Below are 18,770 nucleotides of genomic sequence, written 5' to 3'. Positions count from 1 at the left end.
CCATCCAAGGAGGCAGGTAAGCAGCAGAGTGCAGCCCACCCCAGCACTCAGACAAGAGCGTGGGCCCAGTGCATGAAGGCCAGGGAAGCCTCCTGGGAAGGGACCCATCCTTCAGGAAGAATGACGGTCCCCAAGTAATTCAAGGGCAGTGGGGCTAGAGTGAAGCGTAAAAGCATGTCCATGCTCAGTAGGTTTCACAGACATTATCTCCAGGCCCAAGACCTTGTGACTTAAGTGGGTGAAACTTAACAAGCTACTTTCCTGTCATCTCTGGGGCACAAAAAGAACATAATTGGGAGCACCATTAGTGTCACTGCTGTGCCATGCAGGGTGGCCCAGCTAGGAACAGTGTGTTCTAGTAAACGTGAACACTGAGGACTAGTAAATCTTTAACAACTAGCACGGGGGGAGGGGGGAGGGAGAAGGAGGCAGCTAAACTGTAGCGTTTGCCAATTCCTGTCGTGTAAATACTACCACCATGGCCAATTTCAAGCTACTAATGGGACAGCACTGAACACAGAGGGGAAGAGATGCACAGTGGCATGCTGTCATACAGTATTTCCACTACGCTACAACAGACACAACCTCTAGAGCATAGGTAAGAGTAAAATGTAGTAAAATAATTAGGAGGTGACGAGATCTGACGTTATTACCATTGTTTTAACATAATTCATTAAATTGTAAGCTTACATGATCAGTTTTAATAATGGCTATGTTTAACAACTGTTTAGCAAAATCCCTAAGAAATTTAACGGTTGGTTCTCAAAAGCCTGTACGAGCCAGCTCTGGCACACCACCAGCTGGGAAGGAAGAAAATGTGGCCATCACGTGGTGTCCTGGAGGTCAAGTTCCCACCACAGGAAGATGCTCCCGGGGCATCCAGAGCGACCTGGGCAGAATGATCTGAGAACCCGGGCAGAGCCAACAGGAACAGAAACGATCACAGAGAGGGTGAGGCAAAGACTGGAAGATACTCTTTTGTGGCTGTATTGACCCTGCTTCTATTTCTGGATCACGGGCCACAACTGAAACCCAACCCAAGGCGTCAGTACTAAGGTCTTCTGCCTCCACAACCGCAGCTGCACAAAATACTTCCATTAGCACGCAGAGGTCCCGGCAACAAGGGGACCTGCTTCCAGCTCCTGACCAGGACAAAGCTAAGACAGGCCTCCATCGTTCCTTAGAAATGCGGGGTAGTGTCCTGGAGAATCACTCCTCTGCTCAGCTCATTCTTCCCTCTGCCTGGGAGGAGGCAAGTCACAGGCCACTTTCCAGGATGCCCCCAAACACCCACAGGGATGATAGCCTCTGCCTAAGCCTCGGGAGATGAGTAGCCCCAAGATATCTGGCGAGGAGAGGCAGCTCTGAGGTCTGGACCTCACTTCCCAGAGCACAGTCTGGAATAGAGCAGCCCAAGCCCAAGAAAAGGAAGGGTTGTGAAATGGATCTGTGCGATGACACAGCGTGAGCGCAATTAGTTGTTGTCAAAGCATTTTGCTGGCTGCATTCGTCTCTTATGTAGGGGAACAAAACTTTCATAACGGTGACAACTTTATTCAACATTGATGCAATCACCAAGCCCTAAAATTAGGAAGCTAAAGGGAGATTTTCTTGAGAGGGCTGAGCTCTGTTACCCATGTCACATGCCTGGGACAGTCCGCCCCCAGGATCAAGGGAGGAGAGGAAGGAAGCGAAGATTCATTGAATGCTGCCACGTGCTACTATGAGCAGCCTTTTAGCATTTTATTTTACACAATCCTCCCTTCAACTCTGTGAAGGGAGGGGCAGTGGAGTGGGGCACTGAGGACCGAGATTTGCTGGGCGCCCATTACGAGACAGGCTCTCTGTACATAGTTTACCTCGATTATCACAACCACGCTGAAAGGGAGGTATTACTATCCCCATTTTGCAGATGAGAAAGCTGAGTCTCAGAAAGGTTAAGAAGCTTGCATAACATCCCGCAGCTCAAATCCTTCCGATTACAAACTCATTTACACTGAGTCGCTTGCTGTGAAACCCGCAAGGTGGGCAGAGCCACACGTCTGGGACGGCTCCCCCACTCCCGCTCCTTCATCCTCTTTTCTCTTCCTTCTCACATCCCGCTGCCCTTCCTATGCTGCATCACCTCCCAGGAAGGCAAAAGTGGTCCAGGCCCCAGAGCAAAAATAGACTTGGGTGGCAGTCCAGCTTCCATGATGCACTAGCGATTGTGACCTTGGCTCACTTGTTTAACTGCTATAAGCTTTAGTATTTCAGCTATAAATTGGGGATGGTAATAGTTCCAACTTCATAACAGTGTTGTGGGGATTAAACGAGACCCTGCTTGTCAAGTGCTCTGCACAGAGCCTGGCACGCGGCAAGCATTCGACAGCAGTTGTTATCAGCACTGACTAGAGATCACGGCATCGCATCGAAAGGCGGCCGCATCAGGTCACAGCCTGACCTCCAGTCCCAGGACTACAGACAGGAACGGGCCTCAGGAGGGCAGCTGGGGCCAGGAATCTTCACTCCCTTCCCGCATGGCCGGTTGACTCCCCTGTCTTTGGAGGACCTTGCCCTGGATGCGCACAGGACAGAGTCAGGGCGCCCAGGGAGACTTGCCCCTCCGAAGCGTTAGGTGGTACTCCCCACGTCCGGGGCACCCTCCCAGGCTCTTGGCAAATATGAGCTCCTTTAGTCTTGACAACAAGCCAGTACAGTGGGCACCATTATTCGCTTCACTTAGTAAAGAGAAAAGGAAGCTCAGGTGACTCCCCCCAGATCTGACCCCCGGGGCACAGCCACGCCAGGCCTACGGCTCTGCCTCTCTAAGGAACTAGGACCCAGGCCACCACCACCACCACCTCCACGTGGTGTCTGTGCCCCCTGAGAAACTCTCCATGTGCCCAACCTCGTGCTTCATAGGGAGCGCTCCCCATCACCACGGGAGACATTCACTTTGTGATTTCTCCAGGGTGCCGTTTCTCCTGCTTCACTCCCCCTCCTCTCTCTGATCATTTCTGCACGAGAAACAAGGAGAGACAAAGATTTTGCAGCAGGCGGATGCTGTGAGAAGAGGCAGACCTGGGCTTAAATTCCAGCCATGGCTATGCATCCCCCTTACGAGCTGTGGGTCCTGGATAGTGACTCATCTTCTCGCAGTTTCTGCATCTATAAAACAGAGATAATATCGACCTCACGGTGTCCTTATGAGGATCACACAGAAGCACTTGAAGAATTTAGAATAATGCTGGACACCTCAACTTACAGCTCCTGTTATTATCTGGTTACTTATTCGCAGCACTGATCTCCTGCTCTGGCTAGTTCACCCAGGGAGGGCTCACCTTTCACGAGCGCCCCTGACTTCCTCATCTGTAAAGGGGGAACAGACACATGCAGCCTGCTTCATAGGAGCCACGTGAGGGCTGAGAGGTCGCGGCATAAAGCCTGGCACACAACACAGGCTCCCCAAAGTGTGCCCATGACTCTCATTCTTATCACGATCAACTTCTCCCAGGAATTAAAAATCGGCTCAGACTCCCAACAGACCCCTGGAATGATCTCCCAGCACAACTTGTGGGAGGGAAATGTTTGACGTTTCTCTTTCATAAACATAAGAACCACCTAAGAGGCACCTGCAGCTTGTAAAGCTTTCAGAGGCCCACCTTCCACACTAAAGCAAGTCTGAGGCTGGCGCACACAGGGCAAGGAAACGAGGTACTTCCTCTGCAGCTCCTATTTTCAAAATCTCCTTTTCTCAAAAAGTTAATGCTACTGACCAAACCTTACCAGGACCCTGCTACTCTGCCAGCTTGTAGGTGTGATGCAGAGGACGTGGCATTTTTAAAGTCAGATGAGCTGTGTTCAAAGATAGGTCTGTGACTGCTGTGTGACTATAGCCAAGTCACTTACCCTCTCGGAGCCTCAGCTTCCTCACTTGGGAAAAAGAGAAGTATCAACTTCATAGGGTTGTGAGGAGGGTCAAATGAGAACAGGTGAAAGGTGTAAAATGTCAAGGACTATGTAAACATGAATTCCTGATATTTCCTGCTGGAGAAAGGATGCCAAATTTAAAGCTCCATCACAGGAAATAGAGTCGTTCAGGACATCGGTATCTCTGTGGCCTCCTCCTTAATAAGCTTGAATTTCCTATCTCCATGTTAACAGTCTTTCTGTACTTGTGTCTGCTATTATAAGCCACTTCAAATCTTTTAGAAAGGAAGCAAAATCTAAAACAACAAACAAAGCAGCTTCATGGTGAGAAGTAACGCAGCCCATTTACCCTCTCCATTCGGTTGCATTTCCAAGACAGTGGTGAGGTTAGATTTGCTGTCTGCAGCCTGGACCCCAGGGCTGGCTTCCCTGGAGGAAGGTAACTGGTGCTCTCAGGAACGGAGTCACAGACGAGGCCACCCAGCCCTGCTAGGAACTGTCCCCTCCCACCCCAGTCAGCCAGCGGGACCATGGGGAAGGGGTCGCCTGCTCCCGAATACCTCGCCTCAAATCCTCCACTTTCCATCTTCCCCCTCACAGCCGAAGTCTGCATTTTGTTTTCTGTAGAATTTTTAGAAGCAAAATGCCTTTTTGAAACTTTGCTTTTTCTACCTACCAGTTTACCACCCATACGGAGATGAAACCAGCCCGTAACGGGGTTTAAATGAGACAGCCAGGTAGGTGAAACTCTGCAGATGTTGTGGCGTTTTAAACATAGCACACGACTGTTACACAAACACCATTCATAAACCTGAGTCACAGGGTTCGGACGGAAGCGGGGTACATGTATAAATAGCCTGTGGCTGTCACACGGAAGAAAGGAAGGGAGGTTTGGAGAATCAGGTCAAAATCACTGTGCCCAATTTAAACACGATAAAAATCTCAGCCTTGTCATTATTTACAACCCCCCAGCACGACTCCTACCCAAAAAAGGAGAGAACGTCAAATGGAACATTCTCAATAAGCTAATGTCCTGGCATTAAACTAAACAGTACGGCTGATGCAGCATCATAGAATGAAGCTCGATTATGCTGTCTCGCTTCTTGGCTGTCGGATGCCCACAGTTGGGAGCAGACACGCCAGCACTTTCCAGCCTGGGAACTGCTTTAGGATCCTTAAAAGAAGGTAGCTTCACAGACTAGAGATGACCAATTGATTTGCTTTCAATGACTCCGCGATGGCTTTGAGCGGCAAGAGAAGAACACACTTGGTTGTGGTAAAGAACTAACACTTCGAACATGTAGGAAACATTTTAAAAAAATCATTTTTCCTATGACTCCCCCCTCCCCAGGACACCCCCATTCACGTGACTCTGAACAGAACTCTCTCCCAACACACTGCCCCAAACGCAGCTCCGGGGCTAAGCGGGGCTCCACACAGCACAGCGTGAAAACAGACAGGGCTGCGGGCTCAGGGCCAGGACAGCAGAAAGCCCACCACACACCTTCCAGCCCCTCCCGCCGGGCTGAAGGGCCTGGCCAGGGCTTGGAAGAGACACAAGAGCCCACAGCATCCTCGAGGCCTTCAACGGGTCCCACAGACTCAGCCTTGACCCTGGGTCAGTCTGTTCCTCAGCAGACACCTTCCAGCCTCCCCTCCACAGTCCAGGAACTCAGCGTGAACTTGCAGGGAGCTGTTCGATGACGTGGATTCAGGAAGCAGCCACTCTCGCTCAGGAGTTTAGTGTTTCGTCACCCACTCCTCCGGGCCCTTATCGCTCAGAAGGGATCAACAACCTGGCTGTGGGACACGAAGGCCAAAGACTGTGACACACAGGGTCACAACACGCGCACGGTTAACTCGGCCAGCCGGCTGCTGCGTGATTCCAGTCCTGAGTCCCTCGGGGTGTCTGCCGGGTCTTCCTCACACATCCCGCTCTGGTCCCTTCTCCAGTCACCGGCAGAAGTGGACTCGCAGTCTCGTGCCTCTCCCATCCCAGTCTCGGATGACGTGCGTGGTCTTTGAGTTAAGAGCTCACTAAAGTGTAGATCATGCTGAAGGCAAAAGAAGAGGAAAAAGAAGGCATGAGTGGGAGCCCACGAAGGACTCAGACCGGCCCCCAAAAGAGGGACCTTCCAAAAGCCAGACCCTTGGCTTCTTTCTCATTCCTGCCACGAGAGCAATTCATCTGCTCCTCCTTCTGGCCCCCTCCTGCTTCCCACAACGTTGGCCTAAACGTTTGGGACGAGAGCATATTAAGACGTGATTGCTCTAAGCGCCTATCGTTCTTCTCATCAGGATGATTATCATGGTTGCTTTTCCTCTTTTCTGCAATTGCAGGGCAGGTTTGGGCGGGGGGTGGGGTGCAGTGGATTCTTTACCCCACCAGCTGCCACATGCTTATGTGATGGCCGTGTCCAGAGGCTCCCAGATTATCCTGGATAATGTGTGAGCACTGGGGAAACAATCGTCATCGCTATTGCGAGGACCGATGTGCGAACACATGAACTATATGAATTCTTAATTGGGTACCTCCCTGGCCCTCCCGTTTCGCACAGAATCCAGGCATTAAACACGAATGAAGTATCCTACGGCAGGGCCTTGACACTCCCAAGGAGGGGGCCACGCGTCCCTGGGCTCTCAGAAACAGCAGGCTAATTCTGCAAGGCCGAGGAACGTTCAACACCAAAATGGACCACTTTGCCTATTTGGCAGAAAGGAAAACAGTCACCTTTTCACGTTATAGAGGGGAAAACGGATAATCTAAGAAACAAAACCAAAGGAAGACAACTCAAGTGTTTGACTTCTAACCCTATCCAGCTGTGAAGCTGATGAGCTCTTCCGAGCAGCCGGAGTTCCGTCTTTGAGAACCTGCTGGACCTCATGTTCACAGAGCATTGCTGGTCAGGCCTGGAGCTGGAGGGGTCTTATTCAACACGGGGAAGTCAGGGGTCAGGAGAGAAGGGGATTGCTTGAGGTCACACAGCCACATCCCAAGGCCAAAGCTATGCTCTTTCCATTATAACACTGAGCTTCAGCGTGGATGCCTGTTTACTCACTTCATTCATTCACTCATTCATTCATTCATTATTTATTGAGCACCTCCTGCATGTCAGGCACCATTCTCAGTGCCAGGAAACGAGGGTGAGCACGCAGCCCCCATCCCTGCCTTGAGGGTGCGTATGGCCAGGCTGAACAACAAACAAGGATTTAGTGAGTACCTACTGTGTGCCAGGCATCAGCCAGGGTGGTGCACACATGGAAAGCATGAAACAGAGAAGGTCTTTGCCATCAAATCCGCCATGAATAACATCATATAGAGTGAGAGAAATATGTGGGAGGGGAGGCAGGCACGACCCAAAGTAATGGGCAGGAGGGTGGTGCTCCTGTTGGTAGGTAAGACCAGCTGCTTCACACCCTTGATGTGAAAAGATCTTTATACAGAGCAGGCAGAGGGAGCTCACACTGGACTGACCCACTGGCGTCAGTGTCAGTATTAATGTCAGCTAGTCCCCATCCCGTGTAACCCGCAAACATCTGGTGCACAAGGCAACCCGAGAAGGGGGGTGCCCCAGGGTGGGATGGTTAGCACAGCACCATGGGAAGAGCCCAGGCTCTGGGGCCAGATAAACTGCTAACTACCAGCTAGGACCTGGGACATATCTCTTAATCCTTCAGGAAGCTCGAACCGTGAAACGCCAACCCCCCCTTTACAGGTTCCCAGCTTCTGTCACTTGAGTCTCTATCACTGTGCTCAGACCAGACGCAGCTCTCCATACACGAGCGCCCCCTCCCCTCCCTAGGAGGGGCCTGGGCTGACGGTCCTGCGCCCTCCACCTGCTCTGGACCTGAGGGACTGGGAGCTCCTGTGGCGGGAGAAGCAGGGTCTTTCAGGGGCCCTGAAGAGTCGCAAGAGGTCAGGTTCAACAAAGAATTTGGAACGCAGGCAGCCACCCAGGGTCCCAGCGGGGCAGGAGGAGAAGTTGCTTCCAATTTTGTTCTGGAAACAAAGTAATTACCAAATGTAACATGAAGCAGGGCCAAACTGAACCAAGGATCTCCGGGACAGACAGTCAAACAGAATGTCTGGAACATCATCCGTTACAGAACGATCACGCCCATCTAAGGGGCAGGAGCCGCCAACGCCACCCCACCCCACCCCACTCCCTCCTGTCCCTGCAGCCCAGCAGACTGAGAGCTGCTTTGCTCTCTGTCTGAAAATTTCTTTTTTTTTTGAGGAAGATTAGCCCTGAGCTAACTCACCCATGCCCATCTTCCTCTGCTTTATACGTGGGACGCCTACCACAGCATGGCTTTTGCCAAGCGGTGCCATGTCCGCACCCAGGATCCAAACCAGCGAACCCCGGGCTGCTGAGAGGCAAAATGTGCAAACTCAACTGCTGCGCCACCAGGCAGGCTCCTGTCTGCGATGTTCTGTGTTCTTTCCCACAACGGGCTCCAGCAGTTACCACAACAAAACTAAAATGATGGAGCTTGACGTGCCTCGGTTCCCATGCAGAGCAAGGGGGATCCCAGGCTAACGGGGAAGGAGCACTACCCTTGTTCTGCTGGCTTTGAGAAGGGACAGTGCTGCCTCTGGGGACAGGCCACTCAGCCTACAACTCTGCAGCAGAGGCTGTTGCAGCCCCACAAAGAAAGGAGTTGAGTACACTCCAGCAAAGAAATCTAACCTCCATGTCAACCCAGGGGCCGAGTCGCTAAGCCATGAGGGCCTGGGCCACCCTCTAGAGGTTTCCCGACAGGAACCAGCTGGAGCCAGCTCTAGTTGATAGAGTTCAGACGTGGAGTCAGAAAGACTTGGGTGAACCTGCGGGGCACCTCGGAAATCTCCAGAGAGGCTTCAAGCAACTTGAAGTTGAAGGAGGGGATGTTCCAGGACACTCTATCAAGGAGGAGGAGGGAGGAGGTCACCCTGAGCCTGGATCAACCATTGAGTCCAAGACGAACGTGGCAGAATAACTCTGAATCCCCTCGAAGGCTGAGTCGCTCCAAGGGAAGCTGTACCTCCAGGGTCTCTGAGCCTTCTGGATGCTGGGGATGTGGAGGGGAGACGAGGCAGAACCAAGCAGCACCTGGGCAGCAGGACCCACCCTCAGGCGAGCATCAGAATTGGCTGACACCCAGCCCCGAAATTCCGAATCAGCAGATGGAAGCCCAGCAATCTGCGTTTTTTTCGTTTGTTTAGTGAGGAAGACTGTCGCTGAGCTAACATCTGTGCCAGTCTTCCTCCACTTTGTATGTGGGACGCCGCCACAGCATGGCTTGGTGAGCGGTGTGCAGCTCCACACCAGGGATCTGAACCCACAAAACCGGGGCCACCAAAGTGGAATGCACAAACTTAACCACTATACCACCGGCCCAGCCTAGAAATCTGTATTTTTAAGATGGGTCTGATGCAAGAAGTCCAAAAACCACATTTGGATGAAGAATTTCCTAGAGGTTTCCTAAGATAGCCAGCAGTTAAAAGCTCAGTCTTTTGGGTCAGATTTGAGATGAACTTACAGCTGTGACACTATAAGCTGTGACCGTGGGAGAATTACCTAATTATCTCAAATTCCGTGTCCTCATCGTTAATACGTGGGTAGTGATAGCGTTTCGCTCGTAAACTGAGAAACACACGTCAAGCTCTTAGCCCAAAGCCTGGCTCCTTTTTAAATGCTGGACAAAGGCAGCCACCGCTCAGCCCGCCCCAGCCCAACCGAACCCTGAGGTGGCCTTCCTCACGCCCCCCACCTCCCTCTGCCTCACTCGCTGCTGTCGACCAGGCCCTTTGGAGACCACACCGGGATACTGGGAGATCTCCATGCCCTGCCACAGGTAGCGACAGGAGAGCAAGGCGACAGGTGAGATGCCCCAGAGAGAAGCCCAAAGAAGAAGAGAAAGGAGGAGGAGACGTTTCTGGAAAAAGCACTCTCTGGGGTATCAAACCACAAGACACGCTGTTTACAACTATCTGCTTAGCTAGGATGTCCTGAGTAGAGAGGTGAAAAGACAGGAGATTCCTGAAATGGAATTGCAAAGTCAGCACGTTTTACTTAATTAGGGTGGTGTTATGAAACAGTAGGAGAATCGTAAGCGTAAGCATTTAATGACCCAACATGCCCCCTTTGTGAATCATGACTGCCACCGGAGGTTTCTGTTACGGTCCCCAAGAATGCTTACACACAGGCGAGGGGGCAGGGGGCAATGAGGCCACAGGCCACCTGATTGGCTGAGTTGCTAGAGGCCGGAGGCCCATGGGGACACAGGACCACATGCACCAGTAACGTCCTGAGAGGTGTGGGCAGAATGCGTTTTCACCGTGTGGCCCTAAGGGTGCAGCTGTCATCAGGTGAGGCCTCCTAGTCCCTCACACAGAAGCCCTTGCTCCCAAACCAGAGTCAGGCAGCTGGGCTCATCCCCGACAGATGAGCCATCTCCCAAAGACCAGGAGGCCGGCCTGAAGTTCCCTCCATTGCTTGCAGGAGTCAAATCCACCAGGAGGGGCAGCAACTCACCAGTAAAGGTAGTAGAAGAACGAGAGGAGATAGAAGGCCAGCTTACACCAGGCCTCCTTCTGACAGTAACTCAAGGTGTCCGCGTTCATGACCACCGGCGGGTCGTAAGCTAGTTCAGAACTATCTGCCGGACAGTGGAAATACCTGCAGGGAAAGAGCACACAGCGTCATCAGCTCTGAGCTTTGGAAGGGACACCTGAAGTTGTCGGGGCCAAGGCCTCCTGATGCCGGACTCCCCCTGAGGAATCTCTCCTGTGCCGCTGTCTGCCTTCTGCCCGCATCCCTGCCTGCACATGGCCCGGACACTGCCACAGAGCAGCCCAGCTGCCATCTTCCAGCAGATAGCAACTCCCCAAATACTCAGATCACCACATCCACAGCTACTCCGACAGAAGGAAGAGGTGGCACCTGGTGGCACCTGGGAGACAACAGGAAGAGCCTCCTTTCTCCGGGGGAATGGGAGTCCACCATGTGTGTCCATAGCGGCTCCAGTGTAGGCACAGGTGTGGGGAGACAGAGAGCTGCATCTCCACTGCCAGATGCCACTGGACCACAATTCTGCCCTAAACATTAATTACTTTGGATAAATATTGTCCCCTCCCAGACCTTCTTTTAAAATTCTGAGTATTCTGGAAGGGACATCATATTCTCACTGGAGTGTGGAGTAGTTCACAGGTACTTTTCTTCTTCATAGAAGGACCCAGAACAGCAGAAAGAACAGCAGCGGCCATTGCAGGGCAAGAGCAGCCCTGGGGGGAAACTGGGTAAGCCAAAGACAGCAGGTGGAAGAGAGGAGGGAGCAGGGAGAAGGGAAGAAGGGAGGAGGGAGGAGGAGGAGGGGGGAGAGAGGAAGGGGGAGGGGGAGGTTAGGGGGGAGGGGGAGGTTAGGAGGGAGGCTGAAGCAAACTGCCTGCTTCAGACATCACGTGGGCTCCATGTTCACAAGCCGACAGCAGCTCTCAGGCTGGGGGAGACCTGGGGCGGAGGCCCTTTGAAAGTGGTCTGGCAGGAGGCGAGTGCTGTCCTCGGACCATCCTCTGGCCCTCAACAGGACACTGGCCCCGGGCCCTGGGCCACAGCCTCATTCGAAGCTAAAGAACAAAGCCGGGCTGAAATCGCTCAGTGGGCTGCTTTTTTGTCATCCTGGTAGAGGAATCAGGAGCCAGCGTGCAAATTAACGGCCCTGTGAGCCTCTGGAACAGGCTGTGGTTCTGGATGATGAGCAAGGCCCTGATTAATCACACTGCTTTGAAGAACATCCCTGGGACGGAGCAACTCCCCGAGCTGGGGTTTCAGTTCCCTCTTGCTTCCTCTTCTTAGGAGCACCCTGACAGGATCTGTCACCGACACTGCCGAGAGGAAGGCACAAGCCAGATTCAATGACACCTGCCAGCTCAGAGCCCTCCAGGCCTCTCACCTCTCCTCTTCCCAGGGGCAGATTTCAAAACCTATTTGCCTTGGCTGTGGCCTTGTTCCCAGGTGACCTATTAAGTGGAGGCAGGGGATGGGGCAGGGGACCACGTGGCTCGGTGGAAAGAGCCAGGGATCTGCCGCACACGGGTCACCAGACTGACTTTCCTCGGGTCAGTCACTAACCTCTCTGAGCCTCAACTTTCTCATCTATAAAATGGGATGAAATTGCCTACGCCAAAGGGCTGTTGTGACGATTATGGGAGCTGATGGATGCAAATAATCTGCAAAGAACAGGCACCAGATAAATGGCAGGCAATTCCAGTTTTATTTAAGCAAACTGAGAGCTAGAGCAGAAGGCAGCTTCACGTGCGTGACAAGCGTCCCTGGACTGGACCTGCTGTGGTGGGGAAGGAGAAGGGAAGAAAGAAGGTGTTCAGGGACTCCGGTATGTAAAGGACCCCTCCCTCCTCATTCCTTTCTCTTTCATCTTCTGAGCACTTACAAATTGCCAGGAACTAGGCTAGACCCTGTCAGGGATTCAAAAAAAGTAAGACGAAGTCCCTACTGGCAAGGAGACTGCAATCACTCTCTTCCTAAACAAACGTAAACTTGCCAAACGTAAGGACCCGGGCTGGCTCTCCCTTTCCTCCCTCTGGAAGAGCGACAGCCCTAAGAAGCAGTGCATCAACCAAAGTTCTGGAAATTCACCACGTTTTTGATACCCTGGCTTGACAGCACACTATTTGAGGGACCTGGGGATAAATTCCTTTTATAGGGAGAAGGGCCAGCCCCCAGGGTGGCATGCCAGGGGACAAGGATGTGGACTGTGATCCATACAGGCGTGGGACCAAAGCCTGGCCTTGCCATGTCCTAGCTGAATGACTCCGGGGCAGTGACCTAACCTTTGTGAGTCACTGTGTCCCCATGTGTAAAACGGAAAAGGAACCCCGACTCACCCAGATGTTGTGGATACTGGATGAGGTAAGGCACGGAAAGTCTTGAGTGGGTATGCAATACATTTCAACACCACGATGCTTCTATCTGACTTCTCTCTAAGTCCAGACTTTAGTGGGTTACCTTTAACATACGCGGGACTTTCTTATGCAACTGACTCATTTTCCTTCATCCCTAAACCTGTGAATTCTCCTCTCCTCCTGCTCTTGGCCAATGGCACCTTCACTCTCCCAGCCGCTCAGCTTACAGGCTCTTTCTCCCTCACCTCCTGCACCCAATTATTGGCCAAGGCCCCCCCCCCAGTTTACCTCCGCGGATTGTCCCCTTCTCTCTCCATTCCAACTTCCACCACCCAGTTCAAACCTCCATCATCTCTTCACCGGGAATTTCATCATAACCTCCTAATCGGATTTCCTCCTCAAAATTTCACCCTCCAATCCATCCTTCCCACGGCTGCCAGCATCACCTTCCTAAAAACCAGATCTGGTAATGCCATTCTCCTCCTCAAAAGCTTCTGAGAGCCGTCCATTCCCTAGAGAATAAATTAATTCCCCATCAAATCATTTCAGACCCTCCGTACGGATCCCCAGCTGTCTGTCAACCCCATCTCTGCTCATATCCCTCCAAGACCGCTACCTCCAGCCACACTGCACAGCTGCTGTTCTCCAGACACACCATGTGCTCTCGTACCTCTGAGCCTTTGCATATGCTAGTCCTTCAACCTGGAGTGTGCTTGTCCAGATTTTCCAATGTCACTCTTCCCACCTAATTTCAATGCTCATTTCTCCACACTCCTACATACATTGCTCATATTTCTGTTAAGAATATCTTTCCCTCTGCCACTAGGGTGTATATTCCTGGAGGGTAATGATTATATCTTACATTCACCTTGGAATCCCTCACCATATCTGGCATGTAGTGTGTGCTCCATATGTTTCCTAAACGAAGGAGTGGATGTTCTAGACGTGATAAAATACAGGCTATATTCTATGGTAAAATGACAATGATGGAATGTTTGGGGACCAAAGCACTGGGAGCAGGGGTAAAGGGTGGTTAGTTTATTTGCATAACTGCATTCTTTACTACCCTTGTATTTCCCGCTCCCTGCCTCCTACATCCATATGGTGACTATATTTTACAAAAAGCCCAAATCACATGATCTGAGGCACAGTCTTAGCAGGGAACAGACTATATAAAATCAGAACTGGCCCAGAAAATCCAGCCCATCTGGTAGGTTTCTTCTTTTTAATTAACATATAATTCACATAAGAAAAAAATTCACCTTTTTAAAGTATACATTCAGTAGTTTTTAGCATATTCATAGAGTTGTACAACCACCACCAGTATCTAATTTCAGAACATTTTCATCACCCTAAAAAGAAAACCTTGTACCCATTAGCAGTCACTCCCCACTCCCCCTCCCTTCTGGCCCTTGGCAACCATCAATCTATTTTCCATCTCTATAGATTTGCCTATTCTGGATGTTTCATGTAAATAGCCTTTGGTGACCGGCCTCTTTTACTCATAATTTTTTCAAGGTTCATCCACATTGTAGCATGTATCAGAACTTCATTGTGTTTTTTACAAATAACATTCCATTATATGGATGGACCGCATTTTGTTCATCCACTCATCTGCTGATGAACATTTGAGTTGTCTCCACCATTTGGCTATTGCGAATAATGCTGCAGCTGCTTTTAACACTGACCCATGAGGGTCGAGGCTGCGGTTATTGGAGCCTATAAGAAAGGCCTGGCCTTATTGGACTGCTGTCCGAGAGCAGCTTGGAAAGAAGGCTCTAGGGAGAAAGTCCCCAAAAGGAAGGGATGCGAGGAAGGCCCTGGGTGGCTGGTCTGTTTGGGGGACGTCATCTCTGGAGGGCAGACTGCCCAGGCAGAAAAGAGGAAGGACAGACCGGCCCCAGGCAGACTTACCTCCAGAAGTGATAGAAAAGCAGAGGGACATTCAGGCCCAGGGTGAGCCACTCCTGAGCGCACAGGAACATGATGCAGAAGAGGCTGTGGATGGAGTATTCTGGCAGCACCAGCTGAAGAGGGAGCAGAGACACAGGCCAGAGTTAAAGGGAGTAAAAGCCACTCCTGCCTCTACAACAGCTGACTTCTCCCCAGATACTGCCTCCATCACGCTGGTGACACAAAGGCGCTCCCTGCAGCAGCACAGACTCACTGCCCCCAACCGATCCATTTCTGCCCAGTTCTCCTCTCTGTGGTCTGGGAGTCATGCTTTATACTCAAGCTCAAACGGACACAGGCTCTGGCACCCTACTTACCAGAATACGGCACTTGCTTCTGGGGGTCACCCATGGATGACCACCGGGAAAACTAGAGGAGGCTGTCCAGCCCCTGAGATGTCTGACCTGACTCAGGACCCACGAGAAGAAATACTGGTGGGGTTTCCAGTGATTCTGTCATTCTTGTTTTTCTAGTCCCTCTGTATCTTCCTGCAGAAACTCACCAACCTAAGTGAGTATGTGCGTTTATTTCAAATACAGGAGGGTCGGGAAAAAATTGAGAAACAGCATTTTGTTTGCATGATGGTGAGTGGATCAAGAGGAACCCCAGAGAAAGAACACGTAGTCATAATAAAAGAGGGAAAGTGTGGCATCTGGAGGAATGGGAAAGAAACCAGCCCAGACCAAGAAGGGTCAGATGGTGGAAGGTGACCAGCAGGAAGGCTAAGCTCCCCATGCCATCTACCCACACAGGCATACGTGGGTAAAAAGAGCTTAAAATGACTGTGATGCCCTCCCAAGGCTGTTTACATCTTAACAGAAATCAAAGCTGTCATAGAAATCAAAATGATTGTAAAGGAAAAATTTGGTCCCTAGGCCAGTAGTAAGAAAATCTGAAGACTCAGACGCAAATGTCCCATCTTTCCAAGTTATATAGGAATATATATATATGTATGTGATGGGGGGTATAGCCTCTGTGTATTGCTTAGACCACCATGAATGCTTTGGTCCTCCGAGCAAAATCTTCCTAACCATCCTTCAAGGCCCATCTCAAATGCCACTTCCTAATGAAGGCTCTGCTCACCCTATCGCGCCTCACCCCAGCCCACCCCACCCTGCAACTCTGAGCCCCACAGCACACTTCCTACCCTCGTCTAGGGTACCTTCCATAACCTATCCATCGTGGAGTCATTATCCACCGCCCCCTCCCAGCACACGTGGATCTACTCCACTCTTCCATAAGCCATCTCGGCCAAGCTCTATTGTTTTCTCATGTCCATTTAGAAAGTGCTTTGCACAGTACCTGGCACTTAAGAGTGGTAACAAATATGCGATGAAATGAATCGAACTGACCAAGTGCAGATTGCAGCCTGGCTGGCTGGCGTTAGGGATGCAGCCTGTGGTCACAAACTGAGATTTCTCTGGGTGGGAAACACTGCCTCACGCTGTCGCATCTGGGTACAGAACACCATTCATCTCCCACTTTAGTCAGATGAGTTGTCTGCCCCAGATGACAGATACAGAGGGAGACACACATTAAAGATAAATACATGTAAGAAATGCATTTTGTAAGTAAGTGACATCTTCTTTAAAGTCTGATGAAGAATGAATTGCCTTGACCCCTGCCTCAGAATTCTCAGACAGTCACCCTGCATACAAGCGCCGTCATTCCAGAGACCTCCGTGGGTGAACTGGGAACAGCCAGCCCCTGTGAGCCTCAACCACCTGGCAAGGAAGGGGATGTGTCCCTATCATTTCTCCTCCCAGGATCTCAGAGCCATCCTTAGAAGCCCACCCACACCTGGTCAAGGCACCACCACACCTCCTCCCACTAAAGAGAAAGCCCCGTCCTCAGAGCTGGGCGTGCCAGTCCTGGAGGCGGTGGCTGTGACTTCTGCTATGCACATCTCTACATTTTTTAATCAGCAGTTTCGGCAACTTATGCCAAGGTAATTAACATGTTTAGAGACAGCCACTCTGGGCCTGAATCATCCACGATAACACCATCCCTGTCTCCGACTCCAGTGACAAATCTGACTGATTACAGCTTGGATTTCAGGTCCCACCATTAATCACCATGGCCTCTTCCCTCTTCGGGGCTTGATTTATCGTGGTGGCTGCAACCTTCTGAGCCGGGAGGATTCGTCACTGTCACCGTGCTGAGGAAAACTGCTTAATAGAGGCCAGCTGGTTCCAGAGGTCCCTAGCCTGTTGGGGGGTGGGAAAAAAGCTACAGTATTCATCCTGCTCTTCTGAGTGGCTTCTCCCAGTTGCCTCTTCCTATCATGGAACAGGATCCTTACAAGTGGGAGACGCTTCTCCACTTCATCCAGGGAGACGTTCAGGAGCGATGGTGCCCTGTGCGGACACACACGGGTTCCCTCCTCCTTCCCCAGCCTGTCCCCGTCGCGACGCTGTGGAAGATGTAGGGAACTTATCCCTCCCAGACCGAATGAAAATCAGCCAGCCCTCTGCACGGGGCTGCGCCGTGGGCATTGCTGCTGCCCTCCACACACTTCCACACCCTGCCTTGGGGAACCCAGGAAGACTGCACTGCTCAGAAACCCATTGCTGGGTGGGGCCCACGGGCTCTGAGCAGAAATGATGCAGAGAGAATGCTGGAGTTGTTACTCGCCAAGGCAAAGTGCTCCAGAGTCTCTCTCTCCGCTCTGATGTAAGAAAACGCATTTACGGTGGGGGCTACTCCATCATCCTGAAACTATAAGTGAAGAGAGAGGCCCCCCCAGCAACCGGCGATGGACTCAGTGTGAGTAAGAAAGACGCTTGTGTTGTTTTAAGCTACTGAGATTTGGGAGTTGTTTCTTATGACAGCATAATTTGACCGATCTTCTCGGATGCAGAATGAGTAATCAATGGGAAAGGCAAAATCGTGTTCATCCCTCTTCATCCTCCCCCGACCATCCATCTAGTGTTTTCTTTCACCAGCACTGAACAAGCTTATTTAGGACCAAATGACCGCCAGGCGGGCATGACGCTTATTCATGTGTGTGGGCAGCTGGACTGGATGTCCCCTCCCAACCCTGAGCTTATCTAAGTGTTAAAGACGCCCCTGCATCTGCCAGGCAAACTACAGACACGCTGAGCAAAGCTCTGACCATACCCCCAGCAGCCTGAGTCATCCGTCAGCACTGGGAGACTGTTTTTTCATAAGAAAGGCCGTCAAATGATGCCAATCTCAATCTTTCATACAACAAACAGAGGAACTGTTTCACGCAGGCCACAGTCTGTTGAATTCTCATGTCTTATTATGCCCTGCTTTATAGAGTTGTAAATACTAAATAAGTGGCCTCAGCTTAGGGACTGTGGGATTGCTGAGAGACTGGAATTCATTCCAACCAGGGGAGCTCACGGAAGGTTTTGTGATCCAGCGAACCAAGGAAGGTTGGAAAGGTTGAGTAAAACTTAATCATGAAAGGAAGCCAGGGGTCAGCATTACAGGGAGAAGAACCATGAGACTAAAGCAGAGAGATGGCAGGCACTGCCTGATGTGGGTTCTGCACGTCCCCACCTGACAGGGCCACTTATTCACCACTTAATGGCATTAAAGCCAGGCCTGACATGAACTGAGGGCTGGGTAAATGTCAGTTTTATTCCCCTCCTGCAAGAACCCACTTTCTCATCTCCTGGTGCTGGAGCATTTGGGTGTCACCACCATAAACTGAAGGGCTGAGACCTGTCATAACAGTATGATGACAACAGCCCCTCCCCTCCCCTATCCCCTTTCTCTGATGCGTGCCAGAGGTGAAACGTCAGGTGCAGTTCTTGGAGAACACTAGGTAGGCTCATACGCTTATCAGTAAAGACCTCAAAAATGTCACACACTCCCCAGCTTCTTCCATCACTTCCTAGAGGATGCATTTGGCCTCTGGTGAGGACCACCTGTCCTGACTTCCTGCCCAGATTCTAGTCGTCAATTTCCATTTCCTGGCAGACATTTCCATCCAGATATTCCACAACCACTGCATGCTGAAAACTCGCGT

At 51.2% G+C, this 18,770-nt stretch overlaps 1 protein-coding gene across 4 annotated transcripts in view; it reads right to left on the bottom strand.

Annotated features, from left to right (window-relative positions):
• Positions 1-1,707: 1,707 nt before the first annotated feature.
• The window catches only part of CNIH3 (cornichon family AMPA receptor auxiliary protein 3), a 112,428-nt gene continuing 95,365 nt past the window's right edge, over positions 1,708-18,770 (bottom strand). For 3 of the 4 annotated variants that reach the window (XM_070501370.1, XM_070501371.1, XM_014862364.3), the window contains 3 exons: positions 14,732-14,844; positions 10,431-10,574; positions 5,119-5,966 (listed from right to left, as the gene is read on the bottom strand). In XM_070501370.1, the coding sequence (XP_070357471.1) occupies positions 5,939-5,966; positions 10,431-10,574; positions 14,732-14,844 (285 nt within the window). In that variant the 3' untranslated portion in view covers positions 5,119-5,938. Of the gene's footprint in view, positions 5,967-10,430; positions 10,575-14,731; positions 14,845-18,770 lie in introns of all 4 variants that reach the window. The other variant, XM_014862362.3, reaches the window with a different exon arrangement.

This window comes from Equus asinus, chromosome 30 (genome assembly GCF_041296235.1).
Source record: "Equus asinus isolate D_3611 breed Donkey chromosome 30, EquAss-T2T_v2, whole genome shotgun sequence".
Classification (NCBI taxonomy): Eukaryota; Metazoa; Chordata; class Mammalia; order Perissodactyla; family Equidae; genus Equus; species Equus asinus.
The sequence above is the reverse complement of the archived record's forward strand: the minus strand, read 5'-3'. Positions and strand labels throughout refer to the sequence as shown.